The sequence below is a fragment of the Tarenaya hassleriana genome, unplaced genomic scaffold, assembly GCF_000463585.1.
Source record: "Tarenaya hassleriana unplaced genomic scaffold, ASM46358v1 Cleome72, whole genome shotgun sequence".
Taxonomy (NCBI): Eukaryota; Viridiplantae; Streptophyta; class Magnoliopsida; order Brassicales; family Cleomaceae; genus Tarenaya; species Tarenaya hassleriana.
Genome location: NW_010969745.1, coordinates 118241 through 137966, shown reverse-complemented (window position 1 = coordinate 137966; position 19726 = coordinate 118241). Strand labels below are relative to the sequence as shown.

The following is a 19726-nucleotide window of genomic DNA, read 5'->3' as shown; positions in this document are numbered from 1 at the left end:
GATTTAACCTTGTAGGGATTTGTTTGGTTTTTATTTTCCGAGACTACGTTATCGATACTCGTCGGTTTAATTGAATTGAGTTTATTGCTTTTGATCTTCTTGGCCAGTTGATTGATTGATTTTAGATTCTGATTTGCAACGAGAGTTGAGATTAGATTCGGAACGATTTTATTGAATGAATTGATTAAGACTATTGAGAGATAGATTAATCGGTTCAGGAACTGTAATAGTAATCGTTAATGCGTTTGATATTTTAATCTATTAGGTTGAGAGATCGATAGGTTAAATTATTGGATAGTGGATTTAGGATTTGAGAGAGCCAAATCTGATATTAGAACTTGAGATCCCCGATTAGAGTTCGATATTCGTAGATTCTCCATCCTTAGAAACAATCCCTACGCGTTAAGGTATCCCGAAGCTACGGTGGTTTAGTTATCTGATTTATTTAGTTTATTTATTGCTTTATTTTCGATATTCATCTGTTTCATCTGCTATTCGCTGATCTGAATCTTAGTCGAGTCTTGTTCTTAGTGTTAACTATTCCCTATGTTCGACCCTGGTACTACAGTTGATCCGTATCCTTGCGGTATTCGTTGTATCTAGGTCTTTATTACTTGAGCTTATTTATATATCTAGATTTGCGTTATCAAATACCTATGATCATCTCTATGATCATCGATCACCATCATACTAATCTTATTACATCATTATTCCCACAATGACATATGACTAGGGAGTTTAGTATTGTTCATAACAATACATGGATCTCATAACATATCAAGTATGCAAAACATGTAATGAATAAAACACTCATCCATAAACCAAAGAAAGTGTCAATACATCAAATGTATCTAAATAAAGCTCGCATAACAGTACATCATAGAGCACTAAACCAACAAAAGTGAGATGTTTTTCTTAGAATTTCATGTCCGTGTGTTTGGATAAACAATATAGGAAAACAAAATCGAGTAAAATGGATCATATTTATGTAGTTATATGGATCAGAAAAATAAGGATTTCGGTAAAAAGGTGAGAAATATTGTTTTGCACAATGTCGAGTAATATGGAACTCAAATCACGATTATAGTGTTAATTGAATCATATTAGATCATATTAGTGGAGTTCTATAGATCAGAAAAATTAGGGTTTCGGTTAGAAAGTGGAAAATCATGTTTTTCACAAAGTCGAGTCATATTGAAGTTGTCACGGTATGACAAAATGGTCGTACTAGTCACAATGGTCATACTTGAGGGGTATAACGAGTTAGACTAGTCTGGCCAAACTGGTAAAACTGGTCACAACCAGTCACACACGTCAAACTGTACACGATGCTAATTTGGTCATACTAGTCACACTCATCGCACCTGAATGGTATGACGAGTTTGATAAGTTTGAGAGTCTATTAAATCTGGTCACCATTGAAACAAAAGTGATAACAAATGTTAACTTTCTTTTTGGAGGTTTCTTTTGTATATGATTTTAACGACATTCATCATGCTCTCAAGATTACAACAAAGTGTTATCCGTTTCAAACCATCCGTTCTCTTAAAAAGGCTCTAACAAACGAAGAATTGACATATTTCAACAAAGAGTCACAGTTTCGACACATTTTCCATCTTCAATGTGAAGACACATTAAATATGGTTCCGGTGTCTGTCCTTTTACATCGCGCACTAAAGCTTGAAGGAAATGTGAAAGAGTTGTGGTTTATTCTGAACGGTATACCTGTTAGGTACTCGATCACCGAACATGCCATTATCTCTGGTCTAAACTGCGAAAAGTATCCAAAAGATTAGGCTGAACGCAGAAGAAGAAGATGAAGAAGAAGGTTCCGAGGAAGAAGAAGAAGAAGAAGAAGAAGAAAGAGGAGGAGGAGGAGGAGGAGGAGGAACAAGAATGGAAGGGGTAAAAGAAGAAGAAGAAGAAATACCCTTTGAAAAGTTATTGAAGGAGGCATCTGGGTAAATAATAAAATAAGACAAAACAAGTCAAATGGATCATATTATTCGAGTTATATGGATAAAAAAAATTAGGAATTCATTTAGAAAATGATAAACAATATTTTTCACAGAAGATGAGTCATATGGAAGCTAAATAGTCATACTAGTCACACTAGTCGCATTTGAATGGTGTGACCAGTTTGACTAGTCTGATAAATCTAGTTAAATGGGTCACATTCATCAAGTGCACATACCAGTGAAATGGTTTTACGATTACACTAATCAAAGTGGTCATGAAGTTAAGTGGTTATACTAGTTACACACTGGTCGTACTTGAATAAACAGTCCATATAACAATTTTTACAAGTAAAAAATAATCGCAACTCTCTAAATTTAACACCTTATTTATTTTACAATGCATGTTCTCCCAAAAGAAACCCCAAAGTTCTAGTACACCTTTTGTAACACATTAGGTTAGGGTAGATTATATTATTTTCCAATATGATTTACGAATAACAAAAACACATTAGATACGCCATAATAAGCCCTATATACCACGTTGAACCTTCAAAATTTAATTTACACTATCATTTGACCAGTTTGACTCGTCGCACCGTCATACTCGTCGCACCGTCAAACTAGTCAAACTCATCGCACCCTCACGAGTTCGCGAATTTATCATTTTCACATTATAAGCATGTTAATAAACAATCCATATGACAATTTTTACAAGTAAAAAATAATCGCAACTCTCTAAATTCAACAGCTTATTTATTTTACAATGCATGTTCTCCCAAAAGAAACCCCAAAGTTCTAGTACACTTTTTGTAACACGTTAGGTTAGGGTATATTATATTATTTTCCAATATGATTTACGAATAACAAAAACACGTTAGATACGCCATAATAAGCCCTATATACCACGTTGAACCTTCAAAATTTAATTTACACTATCATTTGACCAGCTTGACTCGTCGCACCGTCATACTCGTCGCACCGTCAAACTAGTCAAACTCGTCGCACCCTCACGAGTTTCGCGAATTTATCATTTTCACACTATAAACATGTTAATAAACAGTCCATATAATAATTATTACAAGTAAAAAATAATCGCAACTCTCTAAATTCAACACCTTATTTATTTTAAATGCATGTTCTCCCAAAAGAAACCGCAAAGTTCTAGTACACCTTTTGTAACATATTAGGTTAGGGTAAATTATATTATTTTCCAATATGATTTACGAATAACAAAAACACGTTAGATACGCCATAATATATAAGCTCTATATACCACGTTGAACCTTCAAAATTTAATTTACACTATCATTTGACCAGCTTGACTCGTCGTACCGTCATACTCGTCGCATTGTCAAACTCGTCACACCATCACGAGTTTTACGAATTTATCATTTTTGCACTCTGAACATATTAATATGATCAGTTTGTCTGTGTGAATCATAGTAATGTTGATTTAACTCACAGTAATCATAGTAATCTATATAATATGACGTGTTACTCATATATGTTCCATTTTATTCATTTATATCATATGAATCAAATTTTAAAGATAAAAACGTAGTAAATCCTAAATGCCCAAAATACATATCATATTTTGGAAGGAAAATTTGTCTATTATCGAAATTTTTGTTTAATAGATGAAAATTTTGGAGATGTAACTTATTTTTTTATAATTAGTTAACCAAGAAATCATATGGAAGAGAGAAGATTCAAAGAGAGAGAGCGTAATCAAAGAGAAAGTGTAACAGAGGAGAGAGAATGAGTGACGGAAGAGAGAGAACAACGGTGAAAGAGAGAAAAAACTTATTTTTATATAATTATATTAAATTAAAAAGTAAAAGGTATTATTGGAAATATATATTTATAAGGGTAAATATGATGTTTTTTTTTAGATGAAGGGTATAGATTGAAATTCAATGTATCATTTAAGGGTATTTTTACAATTGATCCCATCTACGATGATCATGTTTTTTTTCTTCTTTTATTTGTAGAAAAAATGGGAAATTTTTTTTTTACCAATCCACTTGAAGCAACTAGAAAAACTGTCACAAGGTCAAAAGTAACAGCTTTGTCTCCCTATCACACTCCCAACGGTCACAGGAAATCCCCGCATACTCGATTCGCTTTTCCATAACCCTAAAGCTAACCAAAAGAAAAAATGGAAGTTCCCAGGGAATATATTCTCCGATTCTTCTTCAATGCCAAAGCTGAATTCGAGGAAAAGGAAAATCAAATCAATCCTACCAGAGCTGAGGATCCTTTTATTCGCTGGATCTACCAAGATTCTTCTTTTCCCATGGTTGATTTAGGGTTTTCTCTTTTCCTCCCGTTTTCCTCTCCGCTTCTCGTAGCTCTGAAGCCATAATGGAGTTGCTGCGCTTCTTCTTCTGGTGGTTTTTGCTGCTTTCCGCGGCGGTGATGGCGGCGGAGCATCCAATCAGTCGTATCGCCTTTGGATCATGCTCCAACCAAAGCGCTCCACAGGTTTTGCTTTGAGTTCTTTCGGAACAATTTTGAAAATTGGAGTATGATCGTTCACATATTGAGTGTGAAATTGCGTTCATGATGTGGATTGGTCTACTGGGCCGGAGTTTTGAACTCCGTTTTTGGAACTCCTATTGTTGATCTGTGTGATTGAATTTTGCCAAGTTTTGTGGAATTCGACAATTTAGAAAAATCTTCGATTATGGTCGTCAATCTGCATGTCAGAATGTTAGGATTGGTTCTCGAGTGTGCAATTTTCGCTCATAATTCAGATTATCTACTGGGGTGGTGGGAAAATGCTGTTCTGAACTTGAAATTTTTTTGTGTTTTCTGTTGAAAGCAGCCAATATGGGATGCGATACAGAAGTTTGATCCACAACTGTTCATTTGGTTGGGTGACAACATCTATGGAGATACCAAACAACCCTTTAAGGTTTTCGGGAAAGAGAGAACCATCGGGCCATGGAAGAACGCCCCGAGGTTTGTGCCTTCTTCAGAGGAAGAGATGACATCTCATTATACCAAAGCTAAGGCGAATCCCGGGTATTCTCGTATCCGGAAAAACGCCAAGGTTATTGGGACTTGGGATGATCATGACTATGGATTAAATGATGCGGGGAAGGAGTTCGATCATAAAGTGACTAACCAAAGACTCATGCTCGATTTCTTGGATGAGCCTCTTGATAGCCCACGGTGAGCTGTAAGTTTATATATCGTGAGCAACTTCTTGGCTTAGCTTAGCTATGGCGTAAGCTTCATTTCCCTCTTGATGTATATTGCAGGAGAAAGCAGGCTGGGGTTTATGCATCATATTCTTTCGGTCCGGCTAGCAAGAGAATTAAGGTTTTTCACCACATTCTTCCAACATGTTTCTTGCTTTCTGTTTTGTCGATGAAGTTCAAGAAGAAGAACTTGTATTTGCTTCATTCCTTTATATCTCCAGGTTATACTATTGGATACTAGATATCACAGAGACCCTTTGCAAAGTGATGGAACTATCTTGGGGGACGCCCAGTGGACATGGCTTGAAAGAGAATTGAGAGGTCCACTTAGCGAGATCACCGTTATAGGATCTTCTGTTCAGGTACTGCCGAAGTTGTTCTTTTAATTTTGCCCAGCTCGTTTTGTGGTGGCTCAAACCTGTTTAAAGTCACTCTCCTGAGGATTTCTGCCGTAAGCTTCCTGTGTCTCATTCCGTTCTGCCCTTAATTACAAATTTCATTATGGTCAGGTGATATCAAATCTTTCTGCCACCACTGGTCCATTATTTTACATGGAATCTTGGGGCCGTTTTCCGAAGGAAAGACAACGCCTTTTCCAATTGATAGCAGATTCTAAGGTATAATATAATGATAGTTGATATTTTGTTCAACACAGTCACCTTGCACTGCTCACCGCTTTCTAACCCTACCTGCTATATACTGTTGCAGAGAAGCGGAATCATATTCATTAGTGGAGACGTTCATTTTGGAGAAATCACGAGATATGACTGCGGTGTCGGGTACCCGTTACACGAAGTCACCTCCAGTGGTCTCGTACAATCTGTGGAGAGTGTTCTCCCACCTCCTTTGCATTTTTTCGTCAGGTTCCTTTCATGGTATATTCCAAGCACGATGAGAGTTGTTAACCAGAACTGCAAATTCAAATCATGCACATATGGTATGTTCCCGGTCCTCTTAATTTACGACTAAAACATCATATATAATTAACTACAAGTCATAATTATAGTTCTGCAAACTATATGTGTCATACTGTCTTAATGAATCCACTGGCATGTGAAAAATAAGGTTTAAAGAGTTCAAATCTTCGTATTTGTCATCTGACTTTCAAGAATTTATAATTCCCTGCAGGACAACAAAATTTTGGAGCAATATCAATAGATTGGAATGCCAATCCAGTTACCATCAATCTCGAGATCAGAGACGTTAGTGGATTCACGGTTTTACACACAAACATTTCGCTATCCGAACTCCAACCAGGGGGCTCGGACTCTCCCTTGGCTCCGACGAAGAAGGAAGAGTATCAAAGACATTGCACCCTCGAAGTCGATTTACCAGCAACAAAGAGATACCGATTGGCAGTTCTCGTCTACTTCTCCATCACGGGTATTTCACTCTTCCTCGATAGAGATCTGAATAGAGAAGATTGTTATGATATTTGTATTTACTGTCTCGATCACGTTTTGGAGCTTACATTCTATAAAAGGGTTCTGAATTTTTCTGAGTTTTTTTGGATGCAACAGTTTTGATTATGGTGTTGGTGGGAGTAGCCATTGGAGCTATGCTAAGGATCAGAGCATGCGTTCACAAGTGCAAAGTCGATTGAGGAGTTGGTTTTCCGGTTAACCAATTGATAACCGGTTTACAAACTCTCCCCGGTTTTGGTTCACGTGATATCTGCTTCATTGAAAGGTTTTTCTGCCCAAGAAAACTATAGAGTATACCTTTTTTAACAATTCAATATATTCTTAAAGTATGATTGATTGCTACAACTCATTAGGGCATTTTTCAAAATTTCCATATGTTTTATCATATATCGAATTGCGTATCATTCGCCGGCCGTGGATCATGTAAGAAAATAAAATTAGAATATGGCCTATGCTCGAATTTATTTGGAATTTCATTAAAAAAATATATTTTTATACGAATATATGTGTTTGTCTATAAAAGATTAGACAGCCTTGGTTAGAAAGTTTTTATTTTTTGTTGGATCTAGAACATTTTATAAAAGATATTAATCTCATATTTAGATTGCAAATACAAACGTAAATACCAATATAAATACAAAATAAAACAATGTGAACTCTAAATATTTGAAATAATGTAATACTTAAATTGTACTTATGTCATATTTAAGTCTGAAATATATTTTTTTTAATGAAAAACAATGTAAGTTCAAATTTAAGATGAACTGTTAATTACAATTCCAAGAAAATTGTCCAAAAAATCCCTTAAATATATAATAATATTACTATTTATTAATCTATCCATTTTAATTATAATTAGAAATATATTTTTATGTATAAAAATATCACTTAAATTGTGAATAAATACATTACTAAAAATAATATGTTATTTTGTAAATTTTTTTATGGCATATTGCTTCTATTTAATTTTAATATTTACTGTTATTACAAAATTTATAAAAACCAAATGATATATTTTTTAATCTTTTTAAAAAATAATAATTAACTAAATAAGAATATAAAAATAACACATGTATTATACCCAAAAAAAAAATAACACATGTAAGAAATATAAGAAACCACATATGAACATGTAATTGATTAATTCCATCAAATAATAATTTGAATATTTGACCAAGTACAGGAACCAGCCAATAACATATCAAGTTAAATTCTTATCTTAACAAGACCTCCATGGCCGTTCTTCCACATCCGATCTTTGACTTCACCGTCCAAACAAAATAATGTCGCACTAACCATTTTTCCCTTGAAAACAACATTTTATTCTAAGAAAATCATGCACATGCACCAAATATTTTCCATGAAAATGAATTCCATTAGTCCAACAAAAAAAAAGTTAAAATTAATAAAAATCTTTGTATGATAGTATTGTTATCGAGTTCTTAATTTCTTAATAATTACAGGTTTAGTTTAAGGTATATTTATTATTTAATATTAAAAAGTTAGTCTTTCAAATAATATTTTCTAAGGATTTAACTTTTATGATCATATAAAATTGTTACGATTATTTTTCCATTAGAATACTCAATACGTCACGACATTGAATGCTAATGACGCGTTCCGTTGACTTCCAAACCATTTCCAAGTCTTCGTCTTCTCTGTCGTGTCGTCTCCTACGCTCTAAACTCTCCATCTTCAGGCATAAATCACAGAGCCTTTGTTCACTCTCAAACAACACAACAAGAACCCATATGGCGGCGGCGCTTCCCTTTCATGCGCCTCCGTCCTTCGCCGTCTTCCTCGGCCTCGCCGCCGTGCTCCTACTCCCTCCGCCAGCGACGACCCAGCAGCCGTACGTCGACAACCGCCAGCTCGACTGCTACAACCAGGTCTACGACAACATCACCGAAGGCTACACCTGTAACGGCCCCAGATCTTGCCGTGCTTACGTCACTTTCCGGTCACAGCCTCCGTACGATACAGCTGTCACCATCGCCAGTCTCCTCAACTCCTCCGCCGCTGGAATCGTCTCCGCCAACGGTCTCCCCTCCTCCTCCGCCGTGATCCCCCGCCGGACACTTGTCGTCGTCCCCATCGAATGCTCATGCTCCGCCGGCGGAAGATTTTACCAGCACAACGCCACTTACCGGCTTCATGGCGCCGGAGAAGAAAACGGCGACGGGAGGTTAGAGACATACTTCTTCGTCGCCAACAACACGTATCAGGCTCTGTCTACTTGCCAAGCCCTTATGTCTCAGAATCGTTACGACTCGAAGGCTCTGAGGATAGGGTTGGATCTTCTTGTCCCTGTCCGATGTGCTTGTCCGACCGAGAAACAGAGCTCCGGTGGGTCCAGGTACCTTCTCACCTACCTGATCGCTCAGGGAGACAGTGTTTCAGCCGTTGCAGAGATGTTCGGAAGCTCTGAAGCTGCCGTGTTGGAGGCCAACGAGATCAATTCTTCAAGCCTCATCTACTTCTTCACGCCCCTTCTGGTTCCGTTGAGAACCGAATTCTCAGGGATCCGGTTACCTCCGCCGCCGCCTCCAGTGACGGCGCTGCCTCCTTCTCCGCCAGTGAGTCCTCCGGTGGAATCTTCGGGATCTTTCCGGAAATGGGTTTTTGTCGGAATCGGCATCGGAGCTGGTTTGATTCTGATAATCTCGATTTCGGTGATTGTGCTCTGTTGCTTCCGCAAACGCAGGACACGACAACAAGAGAAAGCAACAATGTCCGGTTCTTTAACAAAATACTCTGTTCCCAAAACCCAGGAATCGAGATCTTGGTCTGTAGATCTGTCTCCCCAAGAAAATTCAGGTCTTAAATCCACCATTGAATCGTTAACAGTTTACAGATTCCACGACCTGCAAGTTGCTACTGAGAATTTCAGCGAGGTCAACAAGATCAAAGGCTCTGTTTATCGTGCTTCCATCAATGGCGATGATGCAGCAATCAAAGTGATCAAAGGGGATGTTTCCTCTTCTGAGATCAATCTTCTCAAGAAGATCAATCACTCCAACATTATCCGACTCTCAGGTTTCTGCATTCGTGAGGGAAACTCGTACCTCGTTTACGAATACGCAGGGAAGGGCTCGATCAGTGGCTGGATCCATTCAGACAAGAAGGAAGGAACATGTATGACATGGAAGGAGAGAGTTCAGGTCGCTCGGGACATAGCGGATGCTTTGAACTATCTCCATAACTACATAACCCCTCCGCATGTCCACAAGAACTTGAAGTCTAGCAACATACTTGTCGATTCCAACATGAGAGCCAAGATCTCCAATTTCGGATTGGCAAGGATCTTGAACAACGATGATCAGGACGACAATGGCGAGATCAATCTTAAGTTAACCAGGCACGTTGTAGGGACACAAGGCTATTTGCCCCCAGAATACGTCGAGAACGGAGTTATAACTCCAAAACTAGACGTCTTTGCCTTTGGGGTTGTGATTCTTGAGCTTCTTTCTGGAAAAGAACCCGCAAAAGCGCAGAAGAAGAAAGAGAAAGAGAAAGACAGCGATAACAACAACAACAACAATGTTGGAGAACAAGAAGAAGAGGCGGAGATGTTGTGGGTGACGATAAGCCAAGTGCTCGAGGGAGCTAATGTAAGGGAGAAGCTAACAAGATTTATCGACCCGTGTCTCGGGAAAGAATACCCGATGGAGCTGGCTTACGCAATGGCACAGCTGGCCAAGAGCTGCGTGGCCCGTGATCTCAATTCCCGTCCTTCTATCTCCGACGTCCTGACTACGCTCTTGATGATCGTCTCATCCTCCATGGAATGGGAACCATCCGATGAGATGCATCGTTCAAGATCTGTTGGAGACTCGTCATAGACTGCAATTGCAACTTCTCCAGAGCCATGACTAACAGCCAGTCGGTCTTACAACAATAGAGAAACTGCATCTATCGAAGAAGAAAAAGATGGTTTGGTAATAAGAGCACATGATTCAGGACAGAAATAGATGATATTATGTGTTGAGATGATATTTAAGTACTATTTGTAGAAATATGTATAATATCGAGATTCAGGCAGGGTTCGATGATTAAAGTATCCTTAGTACATCGGATGCAATACATTTGCTCATATATGCAGCTTGAAACTCTATTATTCAGTAAAAATCTTGGCAAAAACAGAGGTACTTACATACAGAAGAAGTTCAAGGAAGGATGTAAGGTCAAGTTCCGATCTTCGGTCTAGAAAGTACTCCATGGATGACATACCTAAAGCTTGAGTCTTGGTTCAGCCAGCGAACCCGTCTCTCACGCCTTCCCTTCACAATTCTCCACATAGCTTTCCTCTGTGTTTCTGGAAAGCACCCGAAAATGGTGTCCAAAAGCTCAGTCAGCCTAGAGAAGTATCCTTTGTGTAGTTATAGAGAGTCTTTGGCAAGAGAATCCTTTTCTCGCGCTCGAACTAGACAGTCACCCGAATAAACTCGTCTCTAGCTAGTTTGAGTTCTCGAAAGATACCTTTTGCCGTGTAAACATGGACCTGACCTACCAAAGGTTGCATTTTCTAAGTCGACGACGAGAGAGAGAGCAAAGTGAGAAGCGAAAGAATGAATTGAATGATACCATTGGATCGGTTTGTGTCCCAGAAGAAAGTGCAAAGTGAACCAAGGGCTCGGGATAGTCCAACGCATAAGCGTGTGTGCTGTTACATGTCTTTGAGTTCCTAGCCAGGGAAAACATCGTCTGTAAAACACAGTGATAGACCCTCGTTAGGACAAGGTTTGGGGGTTTTTTTTTTTTTTGATAACGGTAAATGTATTGATTTTCAAAAACTGTTTATATACAACCGGACAATAAGTCAGAACTAACCATTAAGATACAGGATTCCATAAAAAAAGATGTAGTTTTAGCTAATTAAAACATAGTTTTTGGTCGATTAGCGCCTGAGTAGTGATCGGAGTGGGACCGTAAGTGTTAGCCACACATCTTCGAGAGTGGGACTTGCCGAAACCCTTGCCACATTGGATAGTAGAACATCCCTAATAAGCCTGTCCGTTGCCACCCTAAGCTTGGCCATCGTAGTTTTTGGTCGGTTTGGGGGTTTTGTTCTTGTCGGGTTATGTTTGTATCGAGTTTGACATGTTAGGAAATAAGTCGGATTCTCCTCGTCTTGTATTCATGGTTCCTAAATTCCATAAAAGTTAGGTCTTTTTTTACGATAGGTTCGTTCAAGAACCTATCATCATCAAACAATAGTAGTGAAAAAAGGTGTATAGACATCAAGATTATGCCCAAAACCTAACGTATCTGTGAAGAACGTAACGAAAGAAAACGTACAAGTGCAGATTGGAGTGACCGAATGCCCAATATGGAGCTCCAGATATGGTATGCACTTATGCATTCACCACCCACGTTATACGCTGCCTGAATCAAACCGGTTTTTATCGATAAAGAAGTTGAATGATCCATCTATATGATATGATGAAGATCCCAAAGATTCTGCAAAGTGTTGTACAAATAATGAAAAACTATACAATATCAGACCTTCGAAAGAATCTTTCTCGCTGTTCCTTCACTTGTTCCGTATGCTATATATGCCTGAAAGAAGCAAGCAGCTTAAGGTCTGAAGGATTCATCAACGAAAGCTCAAGTCTGCAGATTTTTCCTTACGTGCATCATCAGGGCATTATGTATGTTGATCCAGAATGCGAGCTTTTGCTCCCACGACATCGTCCCTGGATCAACTTTCTCAAGTTTTCTAACCAATGCCCTGAAACAATAAGCCGATTTCAGAGAAAGAATCCTCCTTTGTGGTTAAACGACGATAAAGTTCACATCTTTACCAATCATTATCACCTGAAATTTTGAAGCATGCTCGCCAAAGACTTTGAATCATCTTCGTCGAAGCTCAGCTTGTGAACTACAACATCGAATCCTTCTCGGACTGCTCCGTTCATTTCTTCAGACAGTTGACTCCAACCAAGAATCTGTCTTGTCTGAGAATTTGCAATATATGAGACACATTCTCCTCACAATTTCTTCAGAGTTTCTATCCGGGGCATCGAGATCTTCAATCATGTGTGAAACACCGAGAAGATCAGCAAGATTCCTGTGACCAGATTCTGTTCTTTTCATCGCTTCCTGAAATGTCAGAAACCGCAAAAAACTCGTGTCATTGCCCATATCAAACAACAACCATACTTCTATGGATCCTTTGGATAACGTGAATTGCCTTCTCAGAGGAGGGTTTGAAGCTCGAGGACAAGCTTCGTCTACACGAGACAGAAGATTCAAACACTGAAGAAGCATGGCAGTTGTGAAACTTGATCGTGCATATGTCTGATTCATGACTGATTCGATCAGTGGACGAAGGTGGAGTCTTCAGATATAGCGAATTCGCATCAGCAACTTCTGGTAAATGGTCTGTTAAGGTTGCCCTGTAGAGCGATAGAAGATACCGCTCCAAATGCAAGATCTCAATCTCAAGCTCTGCAATCTCCGTCCTCAGTTCTTCAGATGACTACAGAACATATTAATTCACATGTATGTATACGTATATATACTCATGTGTGTGTGTATATATACATATGCATACACATGCTGGAAAAAGAGATGACAGGATCGAGATTTTACAGTATGGGTAACCATGGGTCTCTCTGAGCGATTGAAAGGACTTGACTGATAATCTTCAGAATTCGCTTTGTCTGAATCCTGGAGAGGTGATCTCTTCACGAACAGTGACGAAACAAGAATGAGAAATTAGCTTAAGACACTAAGAAATATTGTCCGAAAGTTCCAAGTGATAATCATGGAGCCCAAAAGAACTGGAATATGTACGCATATGTATGTATCTATGGAGTATATGTATGAGCATCAAAAGAACCTACCGAGATTGTTTGAGTGGACAATCTCGGAGACCAAATTTTGGAGAAACCCATTTGGAAAAGCTCTGCAAGAGAAACTAACTCATGATTGATCAACGCGATTACAGTCCCCAACACTTGATTAATCCATGAATAAGCTACTGACCTTAGACTACTTAGCTGGGAAGAAGACGAGGACGAAGAAAAACAACCATTTCTCGGCGGCATTCTTTTACTTCTGGATTTTACACAGAAAACAGAGAAACCCTAATGGTAAAAAAAAATAGAAGTTAAAAAAAAGTTTTTTTTTTGTCGGCTCGGGGGGTCGTAACGATGAAGAAGAAGAGTGCGTAGAAGAAGCTAATAAAAGCGATGAAGACAGACGCGGAAAATGATGGATTTGGTGTCTGAACGAAGCCACCACTAACAAAGAATGGAACCTAACCCATATGTAGAGTGGTACCTGGACTGGACTGGAAGTGAGGGTATTCCTCAGGGGTTCGAATCCAGACATGCGGGGAGAGAGAAATAGTCAAAGGCTGTGTGTTCAAAGGCTGCTCCCGGCCCAGGGAGATGTAGGTTGGACCGAAGATCCAGATCAACTTCTTGCTTTGACAAAAAAAAAAGAATGGAACCTAACCATAAAGATATTACCAAACACTTCGTCGCCCAAGCCTGGATACACTTCGCCGGGAAGATATGGAACTCCTCGCCCCGATCCTTCTCAGCCTGCGTCGGCTGGCTCCTAGAACCGGCAAACGACAGTTCGTGCAATCGACCATTAATTGCTAAGCTGCTTCTCCAAACAATCACATACGAAACATGGAGAGAGGAAAATTCTAGAATTTTCAGAGGCATATGCTCCACACAAACCCAATTTCGAACGCGAATCGACAAAGTCATTCGCACAAAGCTCCTAAGCATCCCTGTCGAAGTAGCGATGTGAGTACATCCCAACTAGAGGACTGGTATGTTCTCAATTCTAGGAATTTTAGCGAATTGAAAGTTCACACGTTCACGAACTAGGGCAATACTATTTGGGAATTTTGGGAAAAAATATGCATTTTACGTAAAAGTAAAATGCACCAAAATATGTTGAATTTTGTTCATAAAAAAATCTGAACTTTTTAATGTTTTATAGAAAATTATGGGTTAAAAATGTTGTAGGTGAAAATTTGAGGTTAAAAATTGGGAGGAAAAAATATAGGATTAAGAGTAAAATTATATAGGGTTGAATATTCAAACTGGATCCCATATTAAAAGCAAAATATAAAAATAACGATTGTGGGCCCTACGAAACACAAAAAACTAGAAAAATTCTGACCAGTTCTTCGTGTGGATCCCACGGTATATTTCGATCACAATGGGTCAAAGTTGGTCACAACCTTCGATCCATACGATTTTTGTCAATTTAATCACTCTACAACGTCACACAGCTCTCATAAGCCTATTCTATATTGTTTCGAACATTAAAATATGGTTTTTGTGATTTTTGTGTTTCAAAGTTATTCTTCCAAATGTGTTCTTATATGTTTCATAGTGTTTTATGAGTACTTTTGACAAATTTGGTATATTTCTTCTACAAACCCTTTAAAATATTTTGAAATTTTCTCACACACACTAACATATAGAATCTGATAAACCACTCTGAAACTTAAAAGTTAAATTTTGGCTTATATTTATCAACATATTTCGGTCACGGGTCACAGTCGGTCACAATGGTCACATGCCGATCACAATGGGTCACAACGTCGGCTCATGTGAGTCAATTTATTTAGTGTGCAATAGGAGTCAAATATATGCGAAAATTCATCTTCAACAATACAACATTATTATGGTACAAACACAATATTATATAAATGTTTTAACACTATATTATTATAAAAGTTTTAACACTACATTATGGTATAAACACTTTTATGCAATGCTAAGCGTGTACCTTCCATTACTAGAACACTTGTCAAGGCATCGATCGTCCATAACACGGGTCATGCCAAAGCTGAGCGTGCTGGATTATCTTTGTGAGGTAGGGTAGGAAATCGTGGTTCCCACAGCTTGAATATGGTTTACCTTAGGTTAAGTTGTCGAGTTTGACTTGAGACTTAACGGTACAGATGAGACAAGTATGCAATGATATTTGATATTATAGTCTCATAAAGGATCTAAGAGTCACATTGGATGTGATTGACATTAGATGTCTACCTAAATAGCGTAAGGCTGAGTGTAACAACTCATTCATATGTGAAATACGGATCTTAGTCCCATATAGAAAATTATTGCAGGGTTACTTTTCTGTATGGGAATATTGCTTGTATGTGCATCTATGTTGTCATTGATTGATGATGGACTAGCTGGTAGTAGATCATTGATAGAATCTGCATTTTGTTTTGTTCTTTCTGTTTTGTCTTTTTCTGTAGGACATGGCGTCAACCTGTAGCGTACCGAGTTTGACAAAGCGATCTATCCTTGAGAATGATAAGCTGACCGGGACGAACTTCTTGGACTGGTATCGTAACTTGAGAATAGTTCTCAAGCACGATAAGAAGTCATACGTCCTAGAAGGGGCTCTACCACCAGAGCCTGCGGTCAATGCCACGAGAGCCGTTAGGGATGCTTGGTTGAAGCATCAGACTGACGACATTGAGATCTCCTGTCTCATGTTGGGAAGCATGGCCCCGAATCTGCAGAGGTAGTTTGAAGGAAATAGCGTGTTTGATATGATCAATCAGCTCAAGACCATGTTTGAGGAGATAGCACGTACTGAAAAGTACAAGACGCTGAAAGCTCTCTGGTGAAGACGGAGATGCCGAGAGGCAACTCTGTCAACACCCACGTCCTCGACATGAGATCTCATATTGAGGAACTTGAGCGCATGGGAGTGAAGCTCGATGGAGACTTGGTCGTGGACTTGATCCTGATGTCATTGCTCGAGGACTATAATCAGTTCGTGATGCAGTACCATATGCACGGGATGACTAAGAGCTTATCCGAACTGCATGGGTTGCTGAAATCGGCCGAGTAGGATATCGTGGTGCCCAAGACTGTGCTTGATGTTGAGAACAACTCCAACGAGAAGCGGCGGGGTAAAGCCAAAAAGAAGGCAGCGAAAAAGGCAAAAGTTGCCTCTACGTCTAAGCCTAAACCCGATAAGAGTGACTTTCATTACTGCGGAGTGTCTGGACACTGGAAGCGTAATTGTCACCTATACTTGGAGGATCTGAAGGACAAGAAGCTTGGTGAACCTTCTGCCTCAGGTATTCATGTTATAGAAGCTAACATCTATACTACATCTTCGTGGGTATTGGATACCGGAAGTGCCTCACACATTTGTGGAAATGTGCAGGGACTAAGAAGAAGTAGGATGCTGGCAAAGGAAGAAGCGGATCTATGCATCAGAAATGGAGCAAGAGTTCCTGCATTGTGTGTTGGCGTTTATGATTTGCATCTTCCTTCTGGACTTGTTTTAGAATTGAGTAATTGTTACTATGTGTCTGCGCTTAGCAGAAACATCATTTCTATTTCATGTCTGGATTTGGATGGTTTTCGATTTGTGATTGAGAACTCGAGTTTAATGATTTATCGAGACAATATTTACTATGGTAATGGTTATCTTGTGAATGATTTATACGTCTTGAATGATCAGCCTTTGAACTCGACATCGTCCATCTATAACGTGAGTACTAAACGGTTTAAGCCGAACGACTTAAACCCGACCTTCCTCTGGCATTGTCGTCTAGGCCATATAAACGAGAAACGCATTCAAAAACTTCATCATGAAGGTCTTCTGGATTCATTTGACTTTGAGTCTCTTGAATCTTGCGAGTCTTGTTTGATGGGCAAGATGACAAAACATCCTTTCAAGGGGAAGGACAGAGAGCGACGGAGTTATTGGCTCTCATACATGACGATGTATGCGGACCAATGAGCTGTCCAGCTAGATGAGGTTATCTATATTTCGTTACGTTCACTGATGATTTCAATCGATACGGTTATGTATATTTGATGAGACATAAATCTGAAACACTTGAAATGTTCAAGGCTTTCATAAAACGAAGTACAGAACCAACTTGGCAAGACGATTAAGACACTTCGATCTGATCGTGGTGGCGAGTATATGAGCCAAGAGTTCTCTGACTATCTGGTTGATTGTGGTATTGTATCACAATTAATTGGAATGACATGTCTGAACGGAGGAACCGAACACTGTTAGACATGGTTCGATCGATGATGAGTCAGACAGATCTTCCGAAGTCCTTTGGGGCTATGCTTTAGAGACCGATGCATACCTACTGAACAGGAGTCCAACGAAGTCGGTTGAAACGACGCCATATGAGATATAGACGGGGAAGCGTCCCGCGTTGTCGTTTGTCAGAATTTGGGGTTGCAACGCTTACGTGAAGCGTCAGATGACTGATAAATTATCATCCAAATCTGATAAGTGTTTATTTGTAGGTTACCCTAAGAAAACTAAGGGTTACTACTTCTACATTCCGACAGAGAACAAGGTGTTCATTGCCAGGAATGCGACTTTTATGGAGCGAGAGTTCGTCTCCAAAAGAGTCAGTGGGAGTACGATCGAACTTGAGGAAGTTTGAGAGCAACAAGTAGACGCTGAGCCGAGTGAACAAGTTGAAGACGTTCAAATTGTTTCACTACCGGTTGTGACTCAACCTTCGACTAGTGAACCTCGTAGATCAGGCATGATTCACCAAGAGCCTGTGAGATACGGATTTCTCGTGACTGGGAATGAAGAGCTCATGTTATTAGAACATGATGAGCCTTCCACATATCCAGAGGCTATGGCGAGTCCAGACTCCGAGAAATGGCGCGAGGCTATCAAGTCCGAGATGCAATCCATGTCAGACAACCAAGTATGGACTCTGATTGATGCATCTGAAGGGATAAAACCCATCGGATGCAAGTGGATCTTCAAGAAGAAGACCGACATGGATGACAACGTGCACACGTATAAGGCACGACTTGTGGCGAAAGGATTCCGTCAAATTCATGGTCTTGAGTATGATGAGACCTTTTCGCCTGTAGTTATGCTGAAGTCCATCAGGATCCTGCTTGCCATAGCGGCATATTACGACTATGAGATATGGCAAATGGATGTCAAGACCGCGTTCCTTAACGGGAACTTGACCGAGAATGTGTACATGACACAACCCAAAGGTCTTATCGATCCAAGGAACCCGGGAAAGCTGTGCAAGCTTCAGATGTCCATTTATGGACTGAAGCAGGATTCGAGGAGTTGGAACCTTCGTTTTGATGAGACAATCAAAAGGTTTAGTTTTTCACAGAATGAAGATGAGCAATGTGTTTACAAGAAGGTCAGATAAGGTGGCTTGTCCATGCCTTATATTCGACATATGATCACGAATAGGTAGTCATAGTGTCCTTCTAGAGACCGCCTATGACTTGTGTAACCGAAATAAGAGATTTTGTGTTATACTGCTATATCGGATGAGCCTACAGGGTCACACACACAGGAAAGGACGAATGCGCGAGAAGAGACGAGAAAATCCCGGTGGAGCGGAGGCCAGACCGACCGGTCCAGAAGGTTAGACCGATCGGTCCAACTAACCCAGACCGATCGGTCTAGACGTAGACCGGTCGGTCCAGAGGTAACGTGTGAGGTCCAGAAATTGTTCCAGACTGATCGGTCCATTTCTGGACCGATCGGTCCAGACGTTAAAAAGCTCCAGACCGATCGGTCCAGACGTCGGGATTTACTAAACTTGCTCTAATTAGGGTTTTAAGGGTGGGAAACTTAGGGGAACGCCACCCAACTCTTTTGGCACGATTTTCAGACCCTAGGGAGAGGTTTGGAGAGTGAGAAAGCTAAGAGAAAGATCCCTGAAACCCTTGTGTAAAGAAGAAATCTTTCTTCAGTCCTAGCAGACAAGTTCCAACCGTTGGGATACTTTTCGCCGTGTGGATACGTGTAGAGGGCAAGGTATTCTTCCTGCCTACAGTGATCAGACGCGTTCTTCGATTGATACAGGCCCCGGATCGATTGAGGTAAGCGTTCTAACGTTTCAACAAGATCATGCATGATAGGTTTTAGGGTTTCATCAAAATTTTTGTTTTTCATCCGCTGCGCAAACCCTAAAACTGATCTCTTAGGAATTAGATTCGCTCTTGAGATCCCAGGAAAACCGAACAGTGGTATCAGAGCCTGGTTGCTCTGCATGATTTTTGTTAGAACCCGATCACGCACGTTATAGGATTTGAATTGTTTGAATCCGTGTTTGCTTTGATGCTATGCATGATTTGATTGTGGCTCTAGAGTAGATTTTCTGTTCATTGTT

At 39.7% G+C, this 19726-nt stretch overlaps 3 protein-coding genes across 7 annotated transcripts; 2 read left to right on the top strand and 1 right to left on the bottom strand.

The window, feature by feature from the left end:
* The first annotated feature begins 4062 nt into the window (after nucleotides 1-4062).
* LOC104801648 lies at nucleotides 4063-6959 on the top strand. The gene is made up of 8 exons (XM_010524968.1): nucleotides 4063-4442; nucleotides 4786-5135; nucleotides 5225-5285; nucleotides 5386-5526; nucleotides 5674-5781; nucleotides 5873-6101; nucleotides 6293-6547; nucleotides 6685-6959. The coding sequence occupies exons 1-8, from the start codon at nucleotides 4323-4325 to the stop codon at nucleotides 6765-6767; spliced, it is 1347 nt and encodes a 448-aa protein (XP_010523270.1). The 5' UTR covers nucleotides 4063-4322; the 3' UTR covers nucleotides 6768-6959.
* Nucleotides 6960-8198: 1239 nt separating this feature from the next.
* On the top strand, nucleotides 8199-10730 carry LOC104801645 (protein LYK5). Its single transcript, XM_010524958.2, has one exon. It carries the CDS (start codon nucleotides 8199-8201, stop codon nucleotides 10428-10430), a length of 2232 nt encoding a protein of 743 aa, XP_010523260.1. The 3' UTR covers nucleotides 10431-10730.
* Nucleotides 10418-14441, bottom strand: LOC104801646. Of its 5 annotated transcripts, none has more exons than XR_002023700.1 (8): nucleotides 12406-12690; nucleotides 12220-12319; nucleotides 12094-12147; nucleotides 11887-11973; nucleotides 11173-11292; nucleotides 11068-11094; nucleotides 10742-10903; nucleotides 10418-10500 (listed from the first exon to the last, which is right to left on the bottom strand). XR_002023700.1 is itself a non-coding variant. In XM_019201090.1 (8 exons), exons 1-7 carry the CDS (start codon nucleotides 12504-12506, stop codon nucleotides 10773-10775), a joined length of 615 nt encoding a protein of 204 aa, XP_019056635.1. In that variant the 5' UTR covers nucleotides 12507-12690; the 3' UTR covers nucleotides 10418-10500; nucleotides 10742-10772. The 5 variants fall into 5 exon arrangements, 1 of the variants encoding a protein (XP_019056635.1); XM_019201090.1 differs by having other exon boundaries at nucleotides 11068-11089; XR_769922.1 differs by lacking the exons at nucleotides 10418-10500; nucleotides 10742-10903; nucleotides 11068-11094; nucleotides 11173-11292 and adding exons at nucleotides 12782-13069; nucleotides 13183-13275; nucleotides 13437-13679; nucleotides 13876-14441 and having other exon boundaries at nucleotides 11741-11973.
* Between the last annotated feature and the right edge of the window lie 5285 nt (nucleotides 14442-19726).

Excerpts from the sequence above, each read along its gene's own strand:
- LOC104801648 (XM_010524968.1), top strand. The coding sequence starts at position 4,323 with ATGGAGTTGCTGCGCTTCTTCTTCTGGTGGTTTTTGCTGCTTTCCGCG. Across the intron at positions 4,443-4,785 it reads CCAACCAAAGCGCTCCACAG|CCAATATGGGATGCGATACA; the intron begins GTTTTGCTTTGA and ends TGTTGAAAGCAG. Across the intron at positions 5,286-5,385 it reads CGGCTAGCAAGAGAATTAAG|GTTATACTATTGGATACTAG; the intron begins GTTTTTCACCAC and ends TTATATCTCCAG.
- LOC104801645 (XM_010524958.2), top strand. The coding sequence starts at position 8,199 with ATGACGCGTTCCGTTGACTTCCAAACCATTTCCAAGTCTTCGTCTTCT.
- LOC104801646 (XM_019201090.1), bottom strand. The coding sequence starts at position 12,506 with ATGAACGGAGCAGTCCGAGAAGGATTCGATGTTGTAGTTCACAAGCTG. Across the intron at positions 11,974-12,093 it reads CGAGAAAGATTCTTTCGAAG|GCAGCGTATAACGTGGGTGG; the intron begins GTCTGATATTGT and ends GGTTTGATTCAG. Across the intron at positions 11,293-11,886 it reads GGTCACTCCAATCTGCACTT|ACGATGTTTTCCCTGGCTAG; the intron begins GTACGTTTTCTT and ends TGTGTTTTACAG.